Below are 22,814 nucleotides of genomic sequence, written 5' to 3' on the forward strand. Positions count from 1 at the left end.
TCTACATTTCTTACTTAGAACCATAAGAAAGCTATTTGGCACACAAAAGCAGCTTTCATATGGTCCCTATGAAATCTCAGAAGTTATTAACAAAAATTGCTAAATGAGTTGTTCACAGAGCAGAACAAAAAGAAGTTGCAGCTTCATAATACACTGTGTTTCAATGCTATAAATGCTATTCCAAAAATTGCAAGTTAATAATCATCCTAGCTGACATTTTATTTAATTACTAATGTCTTCCAGCTTTGTTCTTGATTTTTCACACATACCACATGACTATGTCACTGGGATAATGTTTCCCTATAAACAAATGACTGCATAGATTCCAGTGTAATTACAGAAATGCATATAAAGAGCACACAATGAGTCTCCATCTTTGTGTACTAAAACCCCTGAATCAGCACTTATCAGCAGGAGTTCAGTGCATTCCATTCCCTCTGGTGAGGCTCAGCCTCATGTACCACAAGTACATATTCCCATTCATCACAGTAAAGTAGGGCCTAACTGGTCTTTGGGCACACACATAAAATATTTTATTCCACTATTTTAAAGTACAATGAGGAAAGAAATCAAAAGAAAAGTTACATTTCTATTTCCATTTATAGTTGGGAAGTAGAAAATTGAAATAGTGAAGTAGTACATACCTCTATAACAAAGGTTTTCTCTACAACCTCCTCCAAAACTAGGGGGACATGCAGAACAGGGGCGACCAGGCTTATAAGGAGCATGACCCCACCAGTTACCCCTTTACAGAAAAAAAAACAGCAAAAAATGAGTGTATTAACATATTAAACAGCACTTAATATAGTAAGAAATAAATTATGAAAACAAGCAGGCACACAGACCATAGCATTGTTTTGATATAATCAAGTTGCAAGCAATAGGATGAGAGGAAATGGCTTAGAGTTGTACCAGGGGAGGGGTATTAGATTGGATACTAGAAAGCATTTTTCACTGAAAGGGCTGCCAAGCACTGGAACAGGCTGCCCAGGAAGTGGTGCAGTCACCATCCCTGGAGGGATTTCAAAGGTGTGCAGATGTGGCACTCAAGGACGTGGTTTAGTGGTGGACTTGCCAGTGCCAGGTTACTGGCAGGAGTCAATGGTCTTAATGGTCTTTTTTACAATCCAAATGATTCTATGATTCTACACCTAACACACAGGATCTAGTTGAAAAATCCATGAAGAAAAAAATTAAGCACTGACATAAATTGCTGTAAGGTCTTTTCAAACTGGCACAGTACCATAAGACTGAATTCCTCCACTTCATGAGGACAGTCTCCACTCTCTCCTAGATGAAATATCCTATAAAATTTGATCTTAACCATGGACTTCCTGTTACATATTCCTTTAAGTTACAGTGGGGAGATACCTTTATTTTTCAGAAAACTATCACACTATAATAGAGGTCTCTGATGCTGTGTATGTACTAAAACACTGGCCAGAAAACTGGAACACCAGAAAACTCACAAGAGTATTTGTGCAGCCAAAGGCTGTTTGGGAACAATGCTCTATTTTGTAACAGTACAAAAAAAAACCCAGAAAATCCAGACTGATTCCCTTGCAGATTATATCCTGGACTATTATAAAGTATTTTGCCTCCTCAAGATATTTTTGGGTGTCAATCTACTTACTTAGGAGAATAATTGCATACAAGATAAACTGCTTTTGGCCAAATCTGTCCCCAGATGTTCATGTTATGACACAAATTAATTGCACAACCAATTCTGCTACTTGTAGCCCAAACAACCTATGGAAAAGAAAAGAGGAAAACACGAAAACCAAAGATGATCAACTTAAAATCAAAACTGTCTCTAATATACAAAATTCAAATAACCAAAGTGATGTATTCCCCCCTGCTATAAATGGGTTGAAGTGACCTAATTACAACTGTAAAAAGGCCATTCAGGTACACCCTTTTTAGAGAGGAAAGTTTTGCCTTGAAGGAAAAGATATGGAAAAGATATTGGAACTACAATTAATTGATAATTGTGAATTACAAGTTAGAAGAACTTCTGTGTGCTGGAGTTCCCAGTACAACTGAAAGGGGTTTGGATGGGTTGGATTGAGACAACAGATATTTCTCAGCAGTAAAAGGAGGTAATCAAGGATAAAAACATTAACATAAATACACATACACTGCACAGACCCAAGTAAAGGATTTAAAATTAATATGCTTTCATGTCACTGCAATCTAAGGTGGCTGTGATCCTTTATTCACCTTTCTTTGCAGATCTCAAAAATAATCCAAATGACAAAGTCTGGAATGTTCAAATGATTCAAATAGGACAGGTGTTGAAAATCTATTCATTCAAGGTAAGACAAATCTGCCCATCCATCAGTATTTAAGAGTTGAAAGAGGTAAGTATTGTGAAGAACTAGTGCCACAAAAATGGAATATATGTATTGATCTTACATGTAATAGTAAATGTAATTACAGGTTACAGATACGGTAAATAAGAATATAGAGGTAGCTTTATTTTAAAACCAGGTACAATTGTAAATTATGCTAGTAAAATAAGTGTTTAAAAAGTAATAATTTTTAAAGTTTTCCAATGTCATACCAAAAATTATATGTGGACCATAGTATAATTTGAAGATCATGTCTTTCCTGTTCACTGAAAACATGACTGGTACCCCTCAACAAAAACTCATGCTAGATACACAGACTCCAGAAGTATGAAGTAAATGATCACTATGCAATTTTAAAATCTTCCTGAAGTTAAAACAAGCTCTGAAAAACTACTGTTTGATCTGAGGAATTCACCTAAGAAAACTTTTTTTTTTTTAAAATGAGTTGTTTCTTTAACAGATTATGCAAAGTGCACTGGGCAGTAACACTCAGTTTAACTGGGGTTTGTGAGCTTTTTCCTCAATTCTGCTGATATATGAGGATGAAATCTAAGGTTTGTATGACAACCTTATGCTGCCATTAATACCCAGTGCCTCTAACTATGGAGCCTAAGCAAGCCCTTTTTGGGTTTTTGTGCTGTGGTATGCACTGCAAGTTTAGTGTGCTCTAAGTGTCAGCAACCCAGCTGGAAGCCTCTGCCACTCTTCCACAGGTGATTAAAATCAAGCACAACTACATACCTGTGTGTAATGTGTACAAACAGGACCAGAGCATCTATATGGACAATATGGATTGCACTCATGAGGATGGGGATATGTGAAATCTCTCACTTCATCATACCATGCTTGGACGTGAAATGTTGGAGGTCTGTACCTAGGAAAGCCAGTAGGAGTGTATTAGATCATTCAAAAGTTGGAGCTTCTACCATTTAGTCTCCTTTAAGTAACAAGAACATTTTATTAGATTTTTTAAAAATTCCATATATAGCAGAAAAACAGTATCTTAACTACCTTCCCCAGTGTGCCCCCAGATTCTGTCCAATTGATGGAAGAAGGCTTGCTGGTCCATGCTCCCACAGACAGGTTTCAGCCCATGACTCTGCAGATCTCTCCAGTTCTGTGTCCCATGTCTGAAAGTAAAAAAAAAAAAAGAAAGAGAAATCCTCTTAGAAATATTTGGTGTGTATCTTATTATTAAAAAAAAAAAAAAAAAGTCCAATTCTTGAATTTTTGAAGTTTCTTTTACTGAGGCAGAAGACTGAAAAGTAAGAATTGAAAACTGTGTGCTGCATTTGTGTTACATAAGAAAGAAAAATGTTTTTCCCCACAAAAAAAAGGTTTTAATCCCTTCACAGCATTCCCTTTAGAAACCACATGCAGCCACGCTGCACTGAATAAAGCACAAATATGAAACTGAAAGGCTTAGTTCAACTCTCCAAACTAAATTAAGTGCATTTTTTCCTCTTGTGAGATCATTTTTCAGTAATGGGCATTTTTCTTAACCAAAAGAGTATTTATTCAACCTGCTTTCAAACAAGGCTTTATTTCCTCTAAACTAGTAGTTTATGTGAAATGAATGAGATTTCCTCTTCCTTTTCTATAACCACCTTTTGTTGAAATAATGCACAATTCAAGCACAAGTCATGAAAACTAGAGTAAGATTGTCATTCATTGATTTTATGGACAGGTTGGAAGAAAGGGACATTTGTGATAGTAAAGTTATGCTTAAAAGAAGTAAAATAAATAATTGTGAATTGTTGTTTATCCTTAATTTTTATTCTTTAAGGGAGATGGAAGAATAAGCTTGCAGCTGAAAGGCAAATCCAAGTTTCTTTCTTTCAAAAGCATACTAAGACATACTCTTCTTGAAAAAAGTCATACCACACTGTGAATGCATTGTTTCTACTGCACTAAGATGGAGTTTGCTCAAAGTGGTCCATCAATCTAGTGCAAGGTATCCATACTTTTGCTTGGCTTTTGGAATTTCCTGATAGCTGCAGAAATAGTTTCCAGATACCTGACTCTCTAATACCAACACTCAGGTTAGGAAACTAGAATATTTCCAGGAAAGAAACACATCTTGATAGAACCTGAAGAATTTCATCACATGTGCAGACTAAATTTCATTAAGTGAGACTATGCTGCTATCTAAATTCAATATTTTCAGATGCAAATTCCCATGCAGATACTAGCAATCATGTCTACTAATTTTTGGCACAGATGAAAGGTAGGAAACTCCTTAACACAGCCAAAGATTACACAAATATAACAGACAAATTCCACATGATAAAACTTATTTTTCTATGGATTTTGACATGCAGTTTTCAAATTATTGATCAGATAACTCATGAAAAACAAGTATGTCCTTGGTTATGCAAGAGACCATTATTATGTAAAGACTTTATTATCACTCAGTTTAATCCTAGAATATCTGTTCTTTCTTCTCTTCTTCAGAAACCTGTAATGTATTGGATTGCATTTTGTCTGTTATTATTAGTATTATCAGCAAGTAAACAATTTACAGAATATATTTGGACTCCCAAAATGCAATATTTATTTTGACAGAAATACTCAAACAGTATAATAATGACAGAATAAATCTTTTAACCCACCTATGGACACCAAGACCAGTGACTTTAGAAAACTGTATGAATTTTCCATTCACTCTCCTGGGGCATTATTTCTGTGTCAAAAGCCACAACTTTTTGTAATCTCCAGAAGAAAATATTTTAATCTTAAATCATGAAGTTTTTATAACAGTTTGTATAATTTTTTTCCTCTTCCCTTTAGCTGTCACACCACCACAAAATGTTCTTCTCCCTATTGTACCCATTGTAAAAACACAAAGATTAACACACTTCCTCCACATACATACTTTGTTCTTATAGGCTGTAGTAGAGTTGCTTCATCTTCTACCACAAAATCACAAGACCGTAATATTTAAAATAAAAGCCACTACAATTCATCTTTGTTGCATATATTGTATGATATTAAGTCATCTCAAAACCTTATAATACATAGATTTAGCTCTTAGGATGAACAAGTCATAAAGTCAACACATTTCCAAAATAATTGCTATTAAGAATGGTTTTGCCAACTGGACCTGAAACACAAATTCAGAATAAATTAGACTTACAATAGAACAAAATTTCGGCACTTGCTCTGTTTTAGAACTTCCTACCTCCAAGGCTAGCTACAATTTCTTATAGCTCTGATGAACTTCAGAAAGCCAGGAGATAGTCTCTTGTAAAGCATCCCCCTCATTTTCCACTCCTAAAACAGCACTCATGGTTAAAGGAGTTGCACTATTCCATTTTTCTCTCCACACAAGTTTAAAAATATGTTATATAGCTATTTTAACTGAAATAATGCTCCTTTTTTTTATTAAAGTTTAGAGCCAGGCAAACAGGAGTAGGCTGCTTGAATCAGCTCTTCAAGTCTGTGGTAGTTACCTTTAACAACATTTTCTTTAAAGAGTGATGAAAGCCATGCATGACAGAGCCATCCAGAAATCTGAAAGAACAGCTTTCTGATGAAAAACTTAAATTTATTGTTAATCCTCCTGACAGATGAACATCCATACTCAAAGTATTGTTGAAATTGGATATGGTCTTGAACAAAAAGTTCTGTCTTCTTTAACTGTTTCCTTGCCTTCATCCACAGTATAAAATATTGTCTTTACTCCCTTCACCTTACCTAGCTAGAGATAAGCACACTTCCCACTTTCTAGGCCTCATCATAATGGACTTTCCTTGAAGCAGCATCATTTATGATTACCAAGAAATAACTTAATTTCTTTCTCATTTTAATCACTTAATTATATTTTGAGATGTGATGGAGCAAATATCAAAAGATACACAGACAGTGTAAAATTCAAGTGTTACATATCAGGTGAAAAAAAAAATAATTAAAAAAATCAGTCAAGTGTAAATTGCACTATAGCAAAAAAAAAAACAAAACAAAACAAAAACCAAGAACAAAAAAAAAACAAAACTCAAGTGCAATGTTTATTGTTCAATGGGCTCATTTTCTCATCAAAGCCTCCATTTCCGGAAACGTCTTCAATAGAAATTAAAATTAAAAAAAAAAAACAAACAAACCACTCAAACCGAAAAACAACTCTACGAAGGAACATCAGTTTTATAAAACATTCTGGAAGAATGTCCAATTGTCCCAGTTCCAAAGAATTTCCTAGAGATTAGAGTCACTTTCTTGATTACCAGAGACTTCAAAGAAAAAAAATGGAAGTAAAACATCACTAATCTCCTACAGCCAGTAGACAAAAAAAGGATAAAAGTGCTAGAAGTCACATTTACTTGTTTCTCCAAGACCTATCAAAAGAGAAGCCACAAACACAAATCCAAATCAATGTAGAAATTAAAAGGTTTCCCAATCCCCAAGATCAATATGATGACCTTCAATAAAAGGAGGGAAACTTGGTATCCAAGGACAGTTTTCTCCAGGCTCAGGAATGAGGTATCCATGAGGTATCCTGCTGAGCAAGAAACCAAGCAAAGGGGGAAGAGACCTGTGTGGATGAATAAAGAACTCCTGTCATTACTCAACCACTGCCAGGAAATACACAGGAGATGGAATCAGGGTAGTGGAATGATGGAAGGAAGGTTTTCCCTCTGTCAAGGAGGACTGGGTCAGAGAACATCTAGCCAAACTTGACATCAACAAGTCAATGGGGCTAACAGGATGCATCCATGGGTGCTGAGACCTGGCAGACACAATAGTGAGGCTGCTCACAATCATGTCTGAAAGCTTGTAGATCAGAGTGGAGCCTGAGGACTGGAAAAAAGCAAACCTTCAAAAAGCACAAGAATGAGGACCCAGGAAATCACCACAGAGTCAGCCTCACCTCAATCCCTCAAAGGCAATGGAGTGCCCCATTCTGGAGTCATCCCCACCAATGTGAAGGACAAGGTGAGCAGAAGCACTAGCACGGATCCAATAAAAGTAAATCATGCCTGACCAGCACAATTTCCCTCCAAGATGAGCCAACTACCTGGCTGGATGAGGGGAGAGCAGGGGATATCACCTACTTTGACTTCAGCAAGGCTTTTTACACTGTTTTGCACAGCATGTTCATAGGCAAACTCAAACTGTGGACTTGATGAGTGAACAGTGAGGTGGACTGAGACCTGGCTGAACAGCAAATCTTAGAGGGTTGTAATCAAAATTTGTACAAGAATCAAAAACCTGTACAAGAAATCTGTAAGATTGCCATATCTCATCTAACTCCAAGAAAATTAGCTAAAAGGTATTTTTATAGCCCAATTCTACAGTTACATGTACATGGAATTTGAAGAATTCAGAAGATTTTTTACTGAATTATCAACATGCCTTATCATGGCTTCATATATGGGACCAAGAACAGGAAGGAGGTACTTTACATTTTTGAAGCCACCTTGAATTTCATTTTTCTTTCAGTAATTAAGATAGTAGATCCAAATTTCTCTCCTAAAAATTGAAGTTGTGAAGAAAAAATTGTATCTGTTTATTTAAAAGTTTTTTCTTACTAATCCCATCACATTAGTTCTAAATATAATGCACTTCACTCAAAGTAGGCTAAATGAAGAAAACATGTAAAATAATCTGCCTAAGTATTTAAAACATACCTCTTTACTGAAATGGGAATTTTATTATTGTGCTTTTAATAGCATTCCCTTGTTTCACCTGCATGATGGCAAGCTTTAGGCTTCAAACAATGAAAGCAACTCCATATACCAAGAAAGATAAACACCTAAGTTTTCATGTTCATTCAGATCAAATAACACAATGAAGAGCTTCAAACACATACAAAACTAATTAGTGATCTTCAAAATGCCAAGATTCTTGGCATTTTAAAACAAGACAGAATAAAAATGGAAGAATATAAAGTCGCAGCAATCTATTTATTTTACACCTACCAGAAGTAAGCATTTCTCAAATTTTAACCAGTGTCATTAGTGATATTAAAATCTGGCTACTGAAATATATATTGAGCTGACCTGAATTAAGTTTTAACCTTAATTTCAGAAGTTCTTCCACAATACTCAGAAACAGTAAGTATTTTACAGATTTAAACCAAGTTTTAAAAAATCTCGGCATAGCTGTAGGCAAGGATCCTTTTATTTGCCAAAAGATGGACTAAATCTTCAAACACCTTTACTTAAAAATATAGGAAATTTCTTTTCATAAAAAGGGAGACCATAATTTTTTTCAAATATAGGTGTGCACAGCAGCTGATTTCTCATCCACTAGCTCCCTCATCCATGCTCTGACATGGCCAGGTTTCAAGGACCAGGTTTCAATGACTTTGCTCCATCAGATTTCCTTGGTAAATACAGGGTACTGAAGGGAGCACAAGAAGATTAAAGTGCATCAAGGCAGCTGATTCCCAGGTCTGACAAACACTGACTGGAATAATTTGGTACTACATGCAAGGTAATTCAACTTGAATTATCAAGAAGTATTGCTCATTATCAGAAAACTACATGAGATCTATCTTTTGGATAAGGTATCATCATCAGGTTTGGTTTTCTACACTGAGATAGGCACACATTGAAAATATCACAAACTGCTCAGTGGTATGAACCTCCTTGAACCTACTCCTTTTGTTTTGCAGAACACTGCTAGAGTGCACTTTGAAGTTGTTCATGGGCATTCATTCCACAGAAAGACACAGCAGAAAAAAAAAAACAAACCCTGAAATGCAATTAGCATGAATGTCAAGTTCTCAGCATCAGTTCTTTTGCTCTACAAATCTGTTTGAATGGCACCACAACACTTGTCAACACAGGAATTTCTTTCATCATAAGTATCCTGCTAAAACTTATGCACCATCAAAGAAACACCCAGTGTTTCACAAATGTTCTCAAACACTACCCTGGCTGAAGCCAAATCCCAGCTGGCAGGTTAAACTGAATGCTAGCAGCAATTACTGCCTCCAGCTGCTGTTCTCCCTCTACCCCAAAATACTGCACCACATTTTGCAGCAGGGGTGTTGCAGACAATATGGATTTTCTGACTGCTTCTGGTTTATAACATATCACATTAAAATAAACCACCAAAATAAACCACCAAAATAAACTAGTTTAGCTTTACAGACTGGACTACAAAATTTGGAATTTGGAATTTCTGTCAATTTGGGTTCAGGTAGAGTGTAGACCTAAACCAATGCTCTGCTTAATGGAGGAGGTGCTGTTTCAGTGAGGCTATCACATCTTAAATAAAACTTTATCAGCAGCCAAACAAATTGCATGGGTGGGATTAACCTCCCATGAAAAAACAGCCTCAAAGCAGATACCTCCATCTGAGTTAATTACCTAATTAATTTTTGCAGTTACATATACAAATAGGCATCTATAGAGGGAGATAATTTTAGCCACCCACCTTTAACTGAGATAAAATGTATGTGAAGATTCTCATTTTTCTCTGCTAACTAAAGGAGACTGGATCAAATGCAGACATCTACATTATAGACATCAAAAGCTTTGTGAGATGAATCCCACCATTTGTGTTGCACAAGTGTTAACTCAAAAATGTACATTCCCATCCAAGCCACACCAGCATGAGTTCACCTATTACACCAAAAGGTATTGCAACAGAACTGCAAAGTAGCTCAAAAAATATTTTCCAGTAAAAATAATTAAAAAAAAAAAACAACAAAAAATTCAACAGTGCTAATATTTTAATTGGAGATATTTTCACACGTTGGAAAGCAGAAAAAAATCATATGGACTGGGACTATATGGAAATTAAAGAAGAGCTAAAATATAAGCTCAGTAAAGGTGGAAAAGTAAGTACAGTGGGCACCACTGAAAGCAAACATTTACCATGGCATAGTATAAATACCTCATTGCTGTATACATTCTAAATATAGGGAAAGAGTGGTAAAGTAAATACCACGGTACAGTATGGGTATTTATTTACTTTTTAAAAGAATCCACACTATTGAGACTAATGACACTGAGAAGGAAAAAAAATAAAGATGAAACATAGAATGAGAAATGCCATGAGCAAATATGCCAGAAATACAGTTGAAAACTAGAAATCACCTGCATGGCACCAACACAGAAAAACAGAAAGATACAGTTAAAAATTGCTTCAAGAGACTGATCCTGACTGTAGTCTATCCAGCCTTTTCCACTGAGCCAAGTATGTGTATTATCCAGATTTTTATAATTTAAAATTGTAACAGTACTTTCAGAATAATATTTACTTTTATTTTCTTCTAGATTTTTATGATTGTAAGAGTAAAGAGGATCTCCTTGTTATGCAACCTAAACCTCCTGCCCTGCAATGCTAGTTGATGCTTTATTGTTAGATTAATAAATAAAGGAAAGAGGGATTTCTTTTTATCTCTCTTCTTCTTTATTTATTTCTCAGATTAACCAAATTCAGCTGTTTCATTCCTCCAATCATCTCATAAATCACATATTAACCTCTTTCATTCTCTTTAGAATGTGTAGACCATTTTATAAATATTACCAAAAATGGATATTTGCACTTCAGACAAGTTCTCATCAGTTTCATACACAAGTGACTCCTTTTTACAGATTAGTGCCACATATATTTTAAGTCAGTGCAACTCCTGCATCTTTGTATTGCAGTTTTACCTCTATGTTTTATCCCTAGTATTTCACCTGTTTGATTTCTTCCTCATTCCATACCTTAGAGTTAAGTTTCATCATGTTGATCCTCAGCCATTACTTATACTTCTCAAGTTCTAATTTTCATCATGTTCTTTAAAACAACCCCATCCTGTGCCAGCATTATATATATACACACACAAAAAGATATACATTGCAGTTTTCAAATGTACTCTTTGCTGACACAAGCCTTAAGTGTTTAACCAAAACAGAAAAGGCTTCAACAGCATCAAGATCTTCAATCTCCCACCTGTTTAAAAGGAAGTTCTGCCAATTTTCTCTCACAAAAACATCAGGGAAGAGTGTCAAGAACTTTGCAGAGTCAAAATATGGCACCTAATACTTCCCTAACTGATGGGTCATTAAAAAAATAAAATTGTTTGGATTGACATGATCTCTTCTTGATGAACAGGCATTGGCAGTTTTCATCAGCTTGTCTTTCAGTCATGCTTCAGTGAGGCAATTTCATCAGTACAAAGATGCTGAAGGAAATCCATGAAAACTAATCATAATTAGCACATCTGAAAAGTAAATAACATGCACTCAACTGAGATGCTTACCTCCAGTCATTTGAGTCAGAAAAAAATGTGGCCTCCCCACAGCCTGAGGTCCCTTATGCAGCAGTGACCACAAGAACTCAGGAGTACTGTAAAACCAGACAAAATTCCCTTGAAAATAAAAAACCCCAACCATACTAACTAGTACTGATATATTCTTTAAGCACAAAGAAAGAATAGCTAAAACTGCCAAACTTTCCTCTACCAAGAAAGTTAAGATAGGCATTTTCTGCTGGAAAACTACTACCTGGCTAGAAGTGAAATGGTAAGGAACTTAGATGCTACCAAGTGGCAGACTGGAGTTTATAGAGCTTTAAACTGGGCAGAGATCCCTGAATAGACCTTGGGGTTTCAGCTACTCTTTTGGAAAAGAGTAAGAAGTAGGAAAACTGTGGCTTTTGCCTGGAAACAGGAAAGTGGTATGAGGCCAAAAATATTGTTTCCAAACACTGAAAAAATTGCACCAATATTTAGAAGTATCTCCTTATTACAGCTCCATGTGTTTGAGCTTTTTGTGTTAAAGAAGTAAAACCAGGAATAGGAACCAGCAGACATGACTAATCATGTTTAATTCTTTGTGTACTCTAAGCATTTATAAAAACCTTGCTGGAATATTCAGCTTTCAAAGGTGCTCTGAAACAGTGCATTTACTTTGCTACCTTTTAAAAGCAGTGCATAAAGACTGTCTATGAGAACATGACTTAAAATCATCTATTCACTTCTGTATTCTAACAGGAATGGAAGAGAAGCAACATCATGAAAGCTGATCTTGGTTTCTCTAGTTTGTCCATTGTCAAATTATGAATTGCACACATTCATTACAAATAGAATTCATGAATATTTATAGCTAATCACAAATTGACCAGAGCACAGATCCTTACCTCAAATCCTAGTAGAGATTACCAAGTTAAACTCACTGTAAGTGACTGCTTTCATACAGCAGTCTTAGAGATGTTACAGAATTTCCTGGACTTTGAACAGGAATTAGCCATGGTATCTAATATGTGTCAAACTAATTACTTTTAGAAGATGATCACTGTGTTTTGACATAAGTGAATTGAACTTACTGCCAGAAATCTGTTGATCATATGTGACCTGGCACTATGGTCAGAAATATTTTCAAATAAAATCTAAAAATAAAACATTAGAAAATTAAAGGAATTATTAAAGGAATTCCTGACCACTTGAAGATCCAACAGGGAATTCAGGACAATTCTATTGTGATATGTATCAGGCAGCCAAAGTCTGGATTTGACAGTCTCATTTTAAGGAAGTGTTATCTTCTTTCATAATAAAGTGAAATTGGCCCATCTTTATATTACCAGAGAATAGCCTTTTGAATGAGTAACACCTTTTCTATGACAGCCACTCATGCCAAATCTGGCTGATTATATTTGCATAGAACAGGATAACTTCATTTCTCACATTTCAATGAAATAATGTTAAGAAATAGGTATTTTTCTTTTCAATTCAGAAGAAAAAAATTAGTTAAGGAAGATTCCAAGGCAAATATCATGAAGATTACAGGCACCAGAGAGCTACTTTTATAAATCTCATTGATCCTTTCTGTGTTCTGTTCATATTTTGTACTTAAGCTTAGATTCTGCTACTACTAATTAATATTTAATGATTTTGTTTTGCTGGGGACAAAGAAGTTCTCTGACAGCAAAAATAAAAGATGAACAGCATCTGTCCTGTGTTGCTAATTATTTTATTTTGGGAAGGCTCCCTTAAACTTTGAGACAGTGAGCCTTTTTGCTACTTTCCACTTTCAGTTTCTTTACTTGGAGCTGCTCAGTTGTTGTTGGCATTACATCAATAGAAGTCATACCACTTTTTTTTCTTGGCCACTTCACATTGCACAGTCCTTTGCTAAAACTGCCAGGGAGAATAAGAGGATAAGTCAATGTCACTGTGCTCTTTGATGCAGTCAGTAGCCTTTGAGCACAGGCAAAGAAGCTGAAGCACTTCCACCAATCTTTGAAGTGAAGCAGAAATGTGGAAAACCAGAGGGAAAGGGGGCAGTTCACTCTGAATAGAGCTGCTCTGTTCTTGGCACCCAAAGTGCTCTTCAGCCACTTAAGGAATTCCACAAACCAAAGCTCTCTGCTCAAAAGGAACAGGAATTGTTTTTAACCAAGCATCCCTGAAGAGATTTGGCAAGATGGGTAAGATACACTAAACAGAGACATCAAAATGTTTTGTCACAAAGGTCTAGGAAATTTAACAGGGCACTTCAGAAGAAAAAAATTCACCAAAATATGTATGTCCACTACAAAGATCTTCCTTTATGCTTCCTAATGCTGTTTCAATTCTCTGAGGAATAATACAAAAATAAAAAATACCTCAGCTGAGAGCTTACAGATTAAATAGAGAAGAGCTGCTACTCCCTGACTTAAAATGATCATAGAACCTAAACACATCACAAAATAGTAATACAATTTATTTTGATCTCTATTCAGTCACTGTGATGCCATGAATAACCTTTTACTATCATGCCAGATCTCTATCCACTAGTGGGTTCATTTAATCCAGAGTCCAATGGTTTCTTGAAGATTCAGAATGGTTTCAGAATATTACCTACAGGAAAATTTAAAAAAAATGAAATTAAGCAATATTTATTTATTTTCTTAAATCTCCCTGAAGCTACTGAAATGGAGAGGCAAATCTTCAAGCCTCCCAAAATATAAGGCCCTTCATAAAAGTTATCAATTAGCCATGGTTTTGAAAGGAATTATACGGTATCAGCATATCATATATTTCAACACATCACTACCAAGGTTTTCAAACTAAGACCTTCAGAGGTATTACACCAACATTATACCAAACTAAGATAAAAAATTTCTTTCCCCCTATGTGAATAAAATATGGGTCCAATACTGCTGCCAGATGCACACCCAGAATTTTCTTGAAGAACCACACAGCTATACCAAATAAATACTCTAAACAGAACTGTTTTAAAAGCACCCTTAGAACTTTGTATTTTCCTCACAAATTTTCCAATGTAAAACTTGATAGAAGCAAGTTATGGGCTTTGCAATGACATCCCTGGTATTTATTGGCAGGATCTGGCCAAAAGAGTAGAGATAACAAAATAACCAAAGACTTTCTTGCCCTAGAAGACACTGGTGTCTCCAATTACAGTAATTACACAATGCAGCACATGGCTCAGGGCCAAGAAATACCAGGTTGAAATGTTCTGCTATCTGTCAAGCTGAAACCTGAATACTCCTAAGTACAGCAAAGGCACGTGCATGGAATGAAGATCTCACATTAACCATTTGTTTGGGAAAATATGTATGAAATCAAGGAATGAATACTAAAAGAGTAGTTTAAAATAGAGTGCATTCTGAATTCATTAAGTAAAATTACTTCTGTGAATGTTATTCTTGGTGAATCATTTTATTTTGGAAACTACAACTGTTTGGAATATAGAGAAATTAATAAATTCCACTATCCAAATAACAAGGACTATTTTTAAAGTCTTGACTGCAATAATCATGAAGAAAATCAGTTTGTTAATATATTCAGATTTACTAAGGAGCAATGAAATTATTGGAAAAAAAGTTTTTCCAATTTCAGTTCATGATACACAATTAATGTTTCCAAAAAACCCCAAAGATTAGGAGGACAAAGTATGATGGTTCCCATTTTATCCTTAAAGGACAGGTCTTTGGCAAGTGAGGCAGCTCTAGAACAGTAGAGAACTTTTCAGTGCTGTTAAATTCCTGTGTGCAGCAAAAAGAAAATGTTCCTTACACCTTTCTTTAAAAGGAAGCAATCCAGATAAAAAAATATACAGTATGCATTTGCCATGCATTTTCATAACACACTGTTCATCACAACCTCAAAAAAAGAAAAGGTTTTTCTTTTTCTATTTAAGTCATAATGTCAACAACCCAGAAACTTTCTCAGCTTTGAAGGAGAAGGTCTTGGAAAGAATGATCTAACATGCAGTCATTAGGTCACATAAGGCCACTGCAGAGGAGTTTAGTGAATTTTTGCAATGCTGTTCCCTACAGAGGAGCTTATGCATGTTCTCACACCAGAATTCTTCCATCCAGAAAAAGAGACAGAAGGTGAGGTGGAGGATCCAAGTCAGCCTTAAGAAACAATAGCCAAAACTGAAAATACTGACAGTATCAAATTGCCAGGACCAAACAATATCCTTCAAGAACCAGAAAGAACTTGCTCATTAAGCTTCTAACTACTGTGCAGTACACTATTTCTCTTGCTACCACATTAACAAAAACCAACACTGTCTTGATAATATCTTAAAAAGCTCCTAGAAGATCCTGAGAAACCACAGACTAAAAACCAACTTCCACTGGAATGACTTTATAGGGTAACTTAAAAATAAACATGAAATATACAGATAATTACTCCCACATATTGTTGACACAAGTAAGTTGACACCTACTTGAAGGTGTCAACATCTGGAAAAGGGTTGAGTGCAGTTAAGTTTTCCACAGAGTTCCTAAGTTACTTAAAAATTAGCAAACAAACAAAATTAAGATATCATAAGATAAAGAAAGAAGAGAGAAATGACAGAAAAGGGATTTAAGAATACAAAATTTTTCAGATTCCCTGCAAGATGTGTCCATGGTCTCTGCAGCACACCTTCTCCACACCAGCCCAAGTATTCAGTATTCAAGATTGATAAAAACAGGATAGGAAAAATAAAAGATAAAGACAGGAGACTCATTAATGCTAAGTGATTGGAAGACAAAATGATTTATAGCATTCAATGTGAATGAGTAAGAAGTAATAAGGACATTGCTGGAGATAAAAGCAAACTATATATACACAGTAGTGTAATAAATGACCTCTTAGCACATTAGAAAGATCTTGAAGTCAATGTGAATAGCTCTATGAAACATGTCAGCTGTAGGACACTAAGTCAAAAAGTAAAAGAATGTTAGAAATTATTAGGACGTGCAGAGAAAAATACAACTATACAATTTGCAGTAACTATGCCATAACTATCCACATGTTAGTTTGTCCCCTTTGATTTAAAAGGAAAACAGGAGAATCATAGCAAAATGGAACACCTTTTCAGACAGAACAGCTTTCATGTAAAGGAACTAGGATGCTTCAGCTGAAAGCCTTGTGATCACTGAGGAAATGATTGCTTCTCACAATAAAGAAAAATAAGGCATCAAATAGAAGATCAAGTTTAAAGGTACACAAACGTACTTTTTCATCCACTGCACAATTAAATTTACAGAACTCTGCAAATTAATGCCATGGATTCAAAAAATACAAGTGGACTCAGACCCTTTCAGATTCATAATGAAAATTCCATTTGGGAGTATTCCATCTGGTGCAAAAAGTACAACAGCAGATTGAAGAAATCCCTAAGCTGCTGTTTGCTGGAAGCTGGGGTGCTTCATTGCAGAAGTTTCTTTCCACATGCTTTATTCTTATCCCCTTATCTTAGGAATCCTTTACTGCTCACCACCAGAGCCACAGTACTTGGGAAGATGAACTTTTCATCCAGTAAGTTCAGCCAGACAACCATGAGAACACTCTGTTCACTAGACCTAGCAACTGGGAATTTTACTGCACTGTAACTTTAGGACTGAACTAGGACAGCCCAGTAATGTTTGCTTTCTCAAAGCATATGGGAAGAGTGTACAGCTCAGTAATGCAACTATTTAGTTTTCCTTGGTTTTTTTTTTTGTTTTTAATAGAACCAAGATCTTATGCTGCAGGCCTTATTTCAAAGGTAAGGCTGGACTTTGTCAGTAATGAAACCAATAGTTCCTACCCAGTGTGGCTCTCCATCCCACCCATTCCTTAGCTATGCATTCCAGTGGTCTTTTATCAGCACTGCTACTCATCTCATTCTGCCATGCAGGGAGACAGTGTCATGACTCTGAATGGAAAAAAAAAACAACCTAAAATTACATTTTTTAAAATAAAATCTGATTCTTTAAGTACATGGATCAGTCTCCTCATCAACTCAGTGCATTCCATTGGCAGGAGCAGGACAGAGGCACTTCAGGCAGAGCTGCCTGTTAGTCTGGAACATCTGAGGTAACCTAACAGTGCAGTAAGAGCCTGCAGCCCCCACACACTTCTCCAAGATCCAAGCACTCTTGGATATCTTAAACTTCTCAACTATACCACAGATTGATAGAGACACAGGTTTACCAGGGAGGCACCTGGGCTTTGCTCATCTCCATTCAGGTTCAGTGAAACATAAAACTTCACTCTCCCAAGCAGAACTAGCTCTACTCACAAGGAGAGGGTTTACTAATACAAAGGGCAGTTTACAGGGACATGGCTGTGCCAATAGCAGGAGACCTGTTTGCAGCATGTCTACACTAATAAACCACACCAAAAGTAGACAGAAGTATTGCAGCTGCACTCATCTATTTCACTAAACATCAAGCATTTAGATGGATGGTTTTCCTCTTCTGGAGCACTAATAATTAACATTGGTAAGACATTGAAAGAAAAACTCTAAGAGTTCCATAAAAATATATGTGCAAACAGTCAGAAGTCTTTTCCTCATTCTGTTCAAGCAGCTTGTGACTCCCTCTGCCTTCTACCCTCCTGTCTGCATTCCCAATACTGACTTCTCACCTGCTTCCTCCAGATACAATCTTCCTCCCCACTTACTAGCAGTTTTAGACTTTTCAAATTGCCTCTCAGCAAATTTCTGTGCTCTTAACCTCCTTCCATAAACTTCTGATCCAAATCACAGACACAGGACTTAGCTTAACCACATCTATTCATCAAATGCTCTCTCTCTCCATCACAATGATTTCTCAAAACCTTCTTGAGCACTCAGGCTCTCTCCACACCCTTCTCATGAGTCTCTATCCCTCCACAGGTATCTATCCCTCTGACCACACACTTTGCACAGACCCTTTGCCTTCACAGGTCTCAAACCCTTGCCTATCCTAATCCCTCATTCCCTTGGATATTATACCAGAAATTGAATCCCACCCTCTTGAAAGCTGCTGCTCTGTTCTGAGTAACATCCTCGATGTTAAAATTGGGTAATTGCTTTTCCATGCTACTTGTACTCTCTGGCTCAGGCACCATTGGAGAGCACAGAAAAAACAACAAAACCAAAAAAGCTTGTTCCAGATGTAGACCTAACACAGAGTCTAAGCCCAAGTGTGTGCAGTGCTGGAGGAATCTTTGAATAAAGCTGTCAAAAACCTTACTTCTGTGAGTATATCCAAGTTTTCCTTTCCAAGATACATAAGGCAGGCAAATGTAGTATGGCATTAGGAATGGAAAAAGGCACAGAGCTACAAATCAGCTACGCTTTCACAGAATCTCAGCAAAAAGGCTGGCAGTATTTTAACATGGGAAAGCAACAGTCTTCCCAAACCTTCTTTTAAAAAAAGGCTTAATAACTTGTTCTTGAGCTTTCCAGACAAAAAAAAAAAAAAAAAAAAAAAAAAAAAAATCAACCCGAGGGACTGGGAACAAAATGTTAACCTCTATTATAACAAGGTGTGAAGAAAAACTTAAAACAAAGTTTACAAATACGCACAAACAGTTGTAACTGAAAGGGTTAAAGGGGTTTCAGGTATTATCATCCCTTTGTTTGGTGCTGGTATGTGGCAACATGTCCTATGATTCCATAATTCTCCAATAGCTTTTAGTGTGGTACAGTAAAACCCATACAGGTAAACTTAAGTTAAACTGCCTTTAATTGGGGGTGGACTAAAGAACCTTTAAAGGTCCCCTCCAACCCAAACCACCCTATGATTCTACTCATGGTTTAAGCAAGCATGGTTCTTCCAGGACACAGACATGCTCAGTTCAATCAGATCTCCAACCTGAAAGATACCACTCCAGTCTAGGAAAGATATTTTGATCTGGAAAGGTGTTAATATAAATCTCTGTCACAGAAAGTGTCAAAAAACCTGTACAATATTTGCTATAAACAACTCAACCTATACCAATGCTATTTCTCTGGTGCATGAACAGGTAAGTCAACATTATACCATGTGGACAGAGGAAAAATGTGTAGAAAAAAAGAAAAAGCTGCCCATTTTTGTCAAACCTCTAGACTTCTTAAAAGCTCAAATGACCTGATACTTAGCAAGGAGAGATAGAATTAGCCTTGAACTATGACATAAAAACAACATTCAGAAACATGGGACTCAATGCCACTAATAATAGTCCAAATATAGATGCTTCTTAAGGAAAAAAAAATAAACAGAAATTATGCATTACATTATTAATTTCAACACAGAAATATACAGCCCTCCAGTAACACATGCCAACTTAAATAGAAGACTTTCTTGTTGTAAGACCCTCATTTTGCTCAGAAATTCCATCCAGCCTAGAAGCATGGGAAAGAATACATGCATGCTATCTGGAAACTTCATAGTTCAGTACTCTTCTCAGATGGTAACTTTTTAGGCCACAATTGTAAAATCAACCATTAAGTACTGTAATTTTGGAAATTTGCCCCTAACACTGAGGAACTGCCACTTAAATTTAGGAGTGCTATGAGAGATTAAACACATTAATATAAGTAGAGCATGACACTTGATCCACAAACAGTCATTTTAATCCCACACTCACAGTTCATACCTGTACAAAAAAAAGGCAAACAAGTGACAAGTTCTTTAAATGAGAAAACAAGCAAGCTAAGACTGAAGGTATGCTGTTTTATAAAGTGATAGCAACTATTCTAAGAACATTTTTTTCTGCATGTCACTATCCGTTTTTCCTTACCATATATTCCATATTGGAAGCTGGTGGATACACCTGACCCCGTAATTTATTATGAAGATCCAAGATACTTTGCATATCACTGTCTGTGATAGCCCTTTTCCCTCTCTGCTTGGCGATCCACCACTCACCATCTTCATCCATGTACTTTTCCAAAAGTTCCTCTAAGAGCGTGGCATTGGGAAGAACCATTGCAGAAACTGCTTGAGCTATGAATAGCAAGGTAGTTACTCTGAGCCATTCCTGTACTACATACTTCATGATGAATGATCTCAAAATGCTCAGCAGTTAGCTCCAAGACAAAGTCTTTCTTCCAGGTTTGCTGGCTGTAAATGCATAAGAAAGAGTAATGTAATTTGTAGACTGAAGGACTGGCCTGTATGAACTCATTAAGCAACAAAATCTCTAGTTCATACAGATTTTGTAACTGTTGTTCTAGGGGAGAAAGCAGGATTCTGCATTTTTTGCTCTAAAAGTGCACACTGTCGATTTGGGAAGACAGCTTATCTTCAGCCTTATGAACTTCAGTTTTTTAAAGTGGTTTTATATGTTACATTCACACGCACATTTCAGTGCCTGCATGCAAAAAGCATGCTTTCCATATCTTCTTAAAAGGAGCCAGACATCAATGAAGATTAGACTGTAGATAAGGTCTTCCAGTATTGGAACTTAACAAAAGAAGGTTAAAGGCTTGCAGTCATTGCCAAAATGTAAACTGAAATCCACAATGAACTTGATACAAAGTATGCCCTCTTAGTGCATTTCAAAATATGACTTTGACTAAAGCTTTAGTTTTACGACTTCCAAAACCCCAATGAAAATAATGGTATTCAACTCATAAAAACGGGGAAGAGGGCGTTTTTCTAGTCACCAAGCAAAGGAAAGCACTGAAAACTCTCAGATGAAGCAGCACAACTTCCGAGAGCGAGATATTCTAACAACGCCTACTACAGGAGCGAGTGCTTTAGGTAGGAAAGCAGAGGTCACTCCTCCACCCCGGGCAAATCCCGCCACACCGGCCCCAGCGGCTGGGAGGGAAACACAAAGAGGGGCACGGGCAGAGAGAGCCGAGCGCTCCCGGCACGGAAACACAAAGAGGGGCACGGGCAGAGAGAGCCGAGCGCTCCCGGCACGGAAACACAAAGAGGGGCACGGGCAGAGAGAGCCGAGCGCTCCCGGCACAGAAACACAAAGAGGGGCACGGGCAGAGAGAGCCGAGCGCTCCCGGCACGGAAACACAAAGAGGGGCACGGGCAGAGAGAGCCGAGCGCTCCCGGCACAGAAACACAAAGAGGGGCACGGGCAGAGAGAGCCGAGCGCTCCCGGCACAGAAACACAAAGAGGGGCACGGGCAGAGGGAACCGAGCGCTTCTGGCACGGGCAGAGAGAGCCGAGCGCTTCTGGCAGGCAAACACAAAGAGGGGCACGGGCAGAGAGAGCCGAGCGCTCCCGACACGGGCAGAGAGAGCCGAGCGCTCCCGACACGGGCAGAGAGAGCCGAGCGCTCCCGGCGGGGAAACACAAAGAGGGACACGGGCAGAGAGAGCCGAGCGCTCCCGGCACGGAAACACAGAGAGGGACACGGGCAGAGAGAGCCGAGCGCTCCCGGCGGGGAAACACAAAGAGGGACACGGGCAGAGAGAGCCGAGCGCTCCCGGCGCACCGCCGGTCCCGGCCCCGCTCTCTGCGGGCCCGCCGCCCCGCCCGTCCTCCCGCCGCCCCGCCCGTCCTCCCGCTGCCGCGGGGAGGATGCTGCGGGGAGGATGCTGCCCCCGACAGTGCCCTTACCCCTCCGGGGGGCTGCCCGCTCTCCCGCAGCCCGCTCCGCTCCGCCGCCTCCTCGCCACGCCCGCGCGGGGCCGGGGGCGCGGGCTCGGCCTGGCCCCGCTGGCCGCGGCGGAGCGGCGCTCCCGGGGACGTGTCCAGCAGCGGGGCTGCCGCCGAGCTCAGCCTCCGCCGCCTCCCCCGCCCGCCTCCGGGTCGCCACCACCGCCCCGGGCTGCTCCACGCTTCTCCCCGCGGCTCCCGCCCCGCCGGGCATTTATCGCGGGCGGCGCTGACGTGCGGCGGACACCCCTCCCTCCCCGGCACCCCAGGGGCGGGACGGCCGCGCTCCGGGCTCCGGGCACCGCGCCCGGCCCCGGCCCCGCACCCTGACCGGCATGGGCACCGGCCCCGGCTCCCGGCGGAGCCCGCAGCAGCCCCCGGGGCGATACCTGCGATACCCGGGTCCGGCGGGCAGCGAGCGCTGCTGTACCGCAGCCTCAGCCCGAAGCTGGCCGCGGTCCTGCAAAAGCCATCGCCCAGAAGAGTCAGGGGGGCCCCGTCCCCAGCCGCCTCCATCCTTGCAGCAGGCAGGAGGATGCTCAGCTGGCCTGCTCCTGCTGAGACACAGGAGAGAGAGAAAGCTGTGAGCTCTGCAAAAGTGAACGTGTGAATATGGCTGGAGGTATCAGGACAGGAATTTTATTGTGGATTCAAACCAGCCACATGAGACTTCTCTTTACAAAGTAGAATTCAGGTTTGTAACCTCTCATTTCTGTGCCAAGCAAGAATAG

At 38.6% G+C, this 22,814-nt stretch overlaps 1 protein-coding gene across 2 annotated transcripts in view; it reads right to left on the reverse strand.

Moving 5' to 3' along the window:
* The window catches only part of CRISPLD1 (cysteine rich secretory protein LCCL domain containing 1), a 36,956-nt gene extending 14,703 nt beyond the window's left edge, over window positions 1-22,253 (reverse strand). Inside the window, exons 1-6 of one of the 2 annotated variants that reach the window (XM_056485650.1) lie at window positions 22,045-22,253; window positions 20,260-20,582; window positions 3,363-3,481; window positions 3,093-3,225; window positions 1,634-1,749; window positions 645-745 (exon numbers count right to left, since the gene is read on the reverse strand). In XM_056485650.1, the coding sequence (XP_056341625.1) occupies window positions 645-745; window positions 1,634-1,749; window positions 3,093-3,225; window positions 3,363-3,481; window positions 20,260-20,517 (727 nt within the window). In that variant the 5' untranslated portion in view covers window positions 20,518-20,582; window positions 22,045-22,253. Of the gene's footprint in view, window positions 1-644; window positions 746-1,633; window positions 1,750-3,092; window positions 3,226-3,362; window positions 3,482-20,259; window positions 20,583-22,044 lie in introns of those variants that run through there. The other variant, XM_056485651.1, reaches the window with a different exon arrangement.
* Between the last annotated feature and the right edge of the window lie 561 nt (window positions 22,254-22,814).

The sequence above is a fragment of the Oenanthe melanoleuca genome, chromosome 2, assembly GCF_029582105.1.
Source record: "Oenanthe melanoleuca isolate GR-GAL-2019-014 chromosome 2, OMel1.0, whole genome shotgun sequence".
Classification (NCBI taxonomy): Eukaryota; Metazoa; Chordata; class Aves; order Passeriformes; family Muscicapidae; genus Oenanthe; species Oenanthe melanoleuca.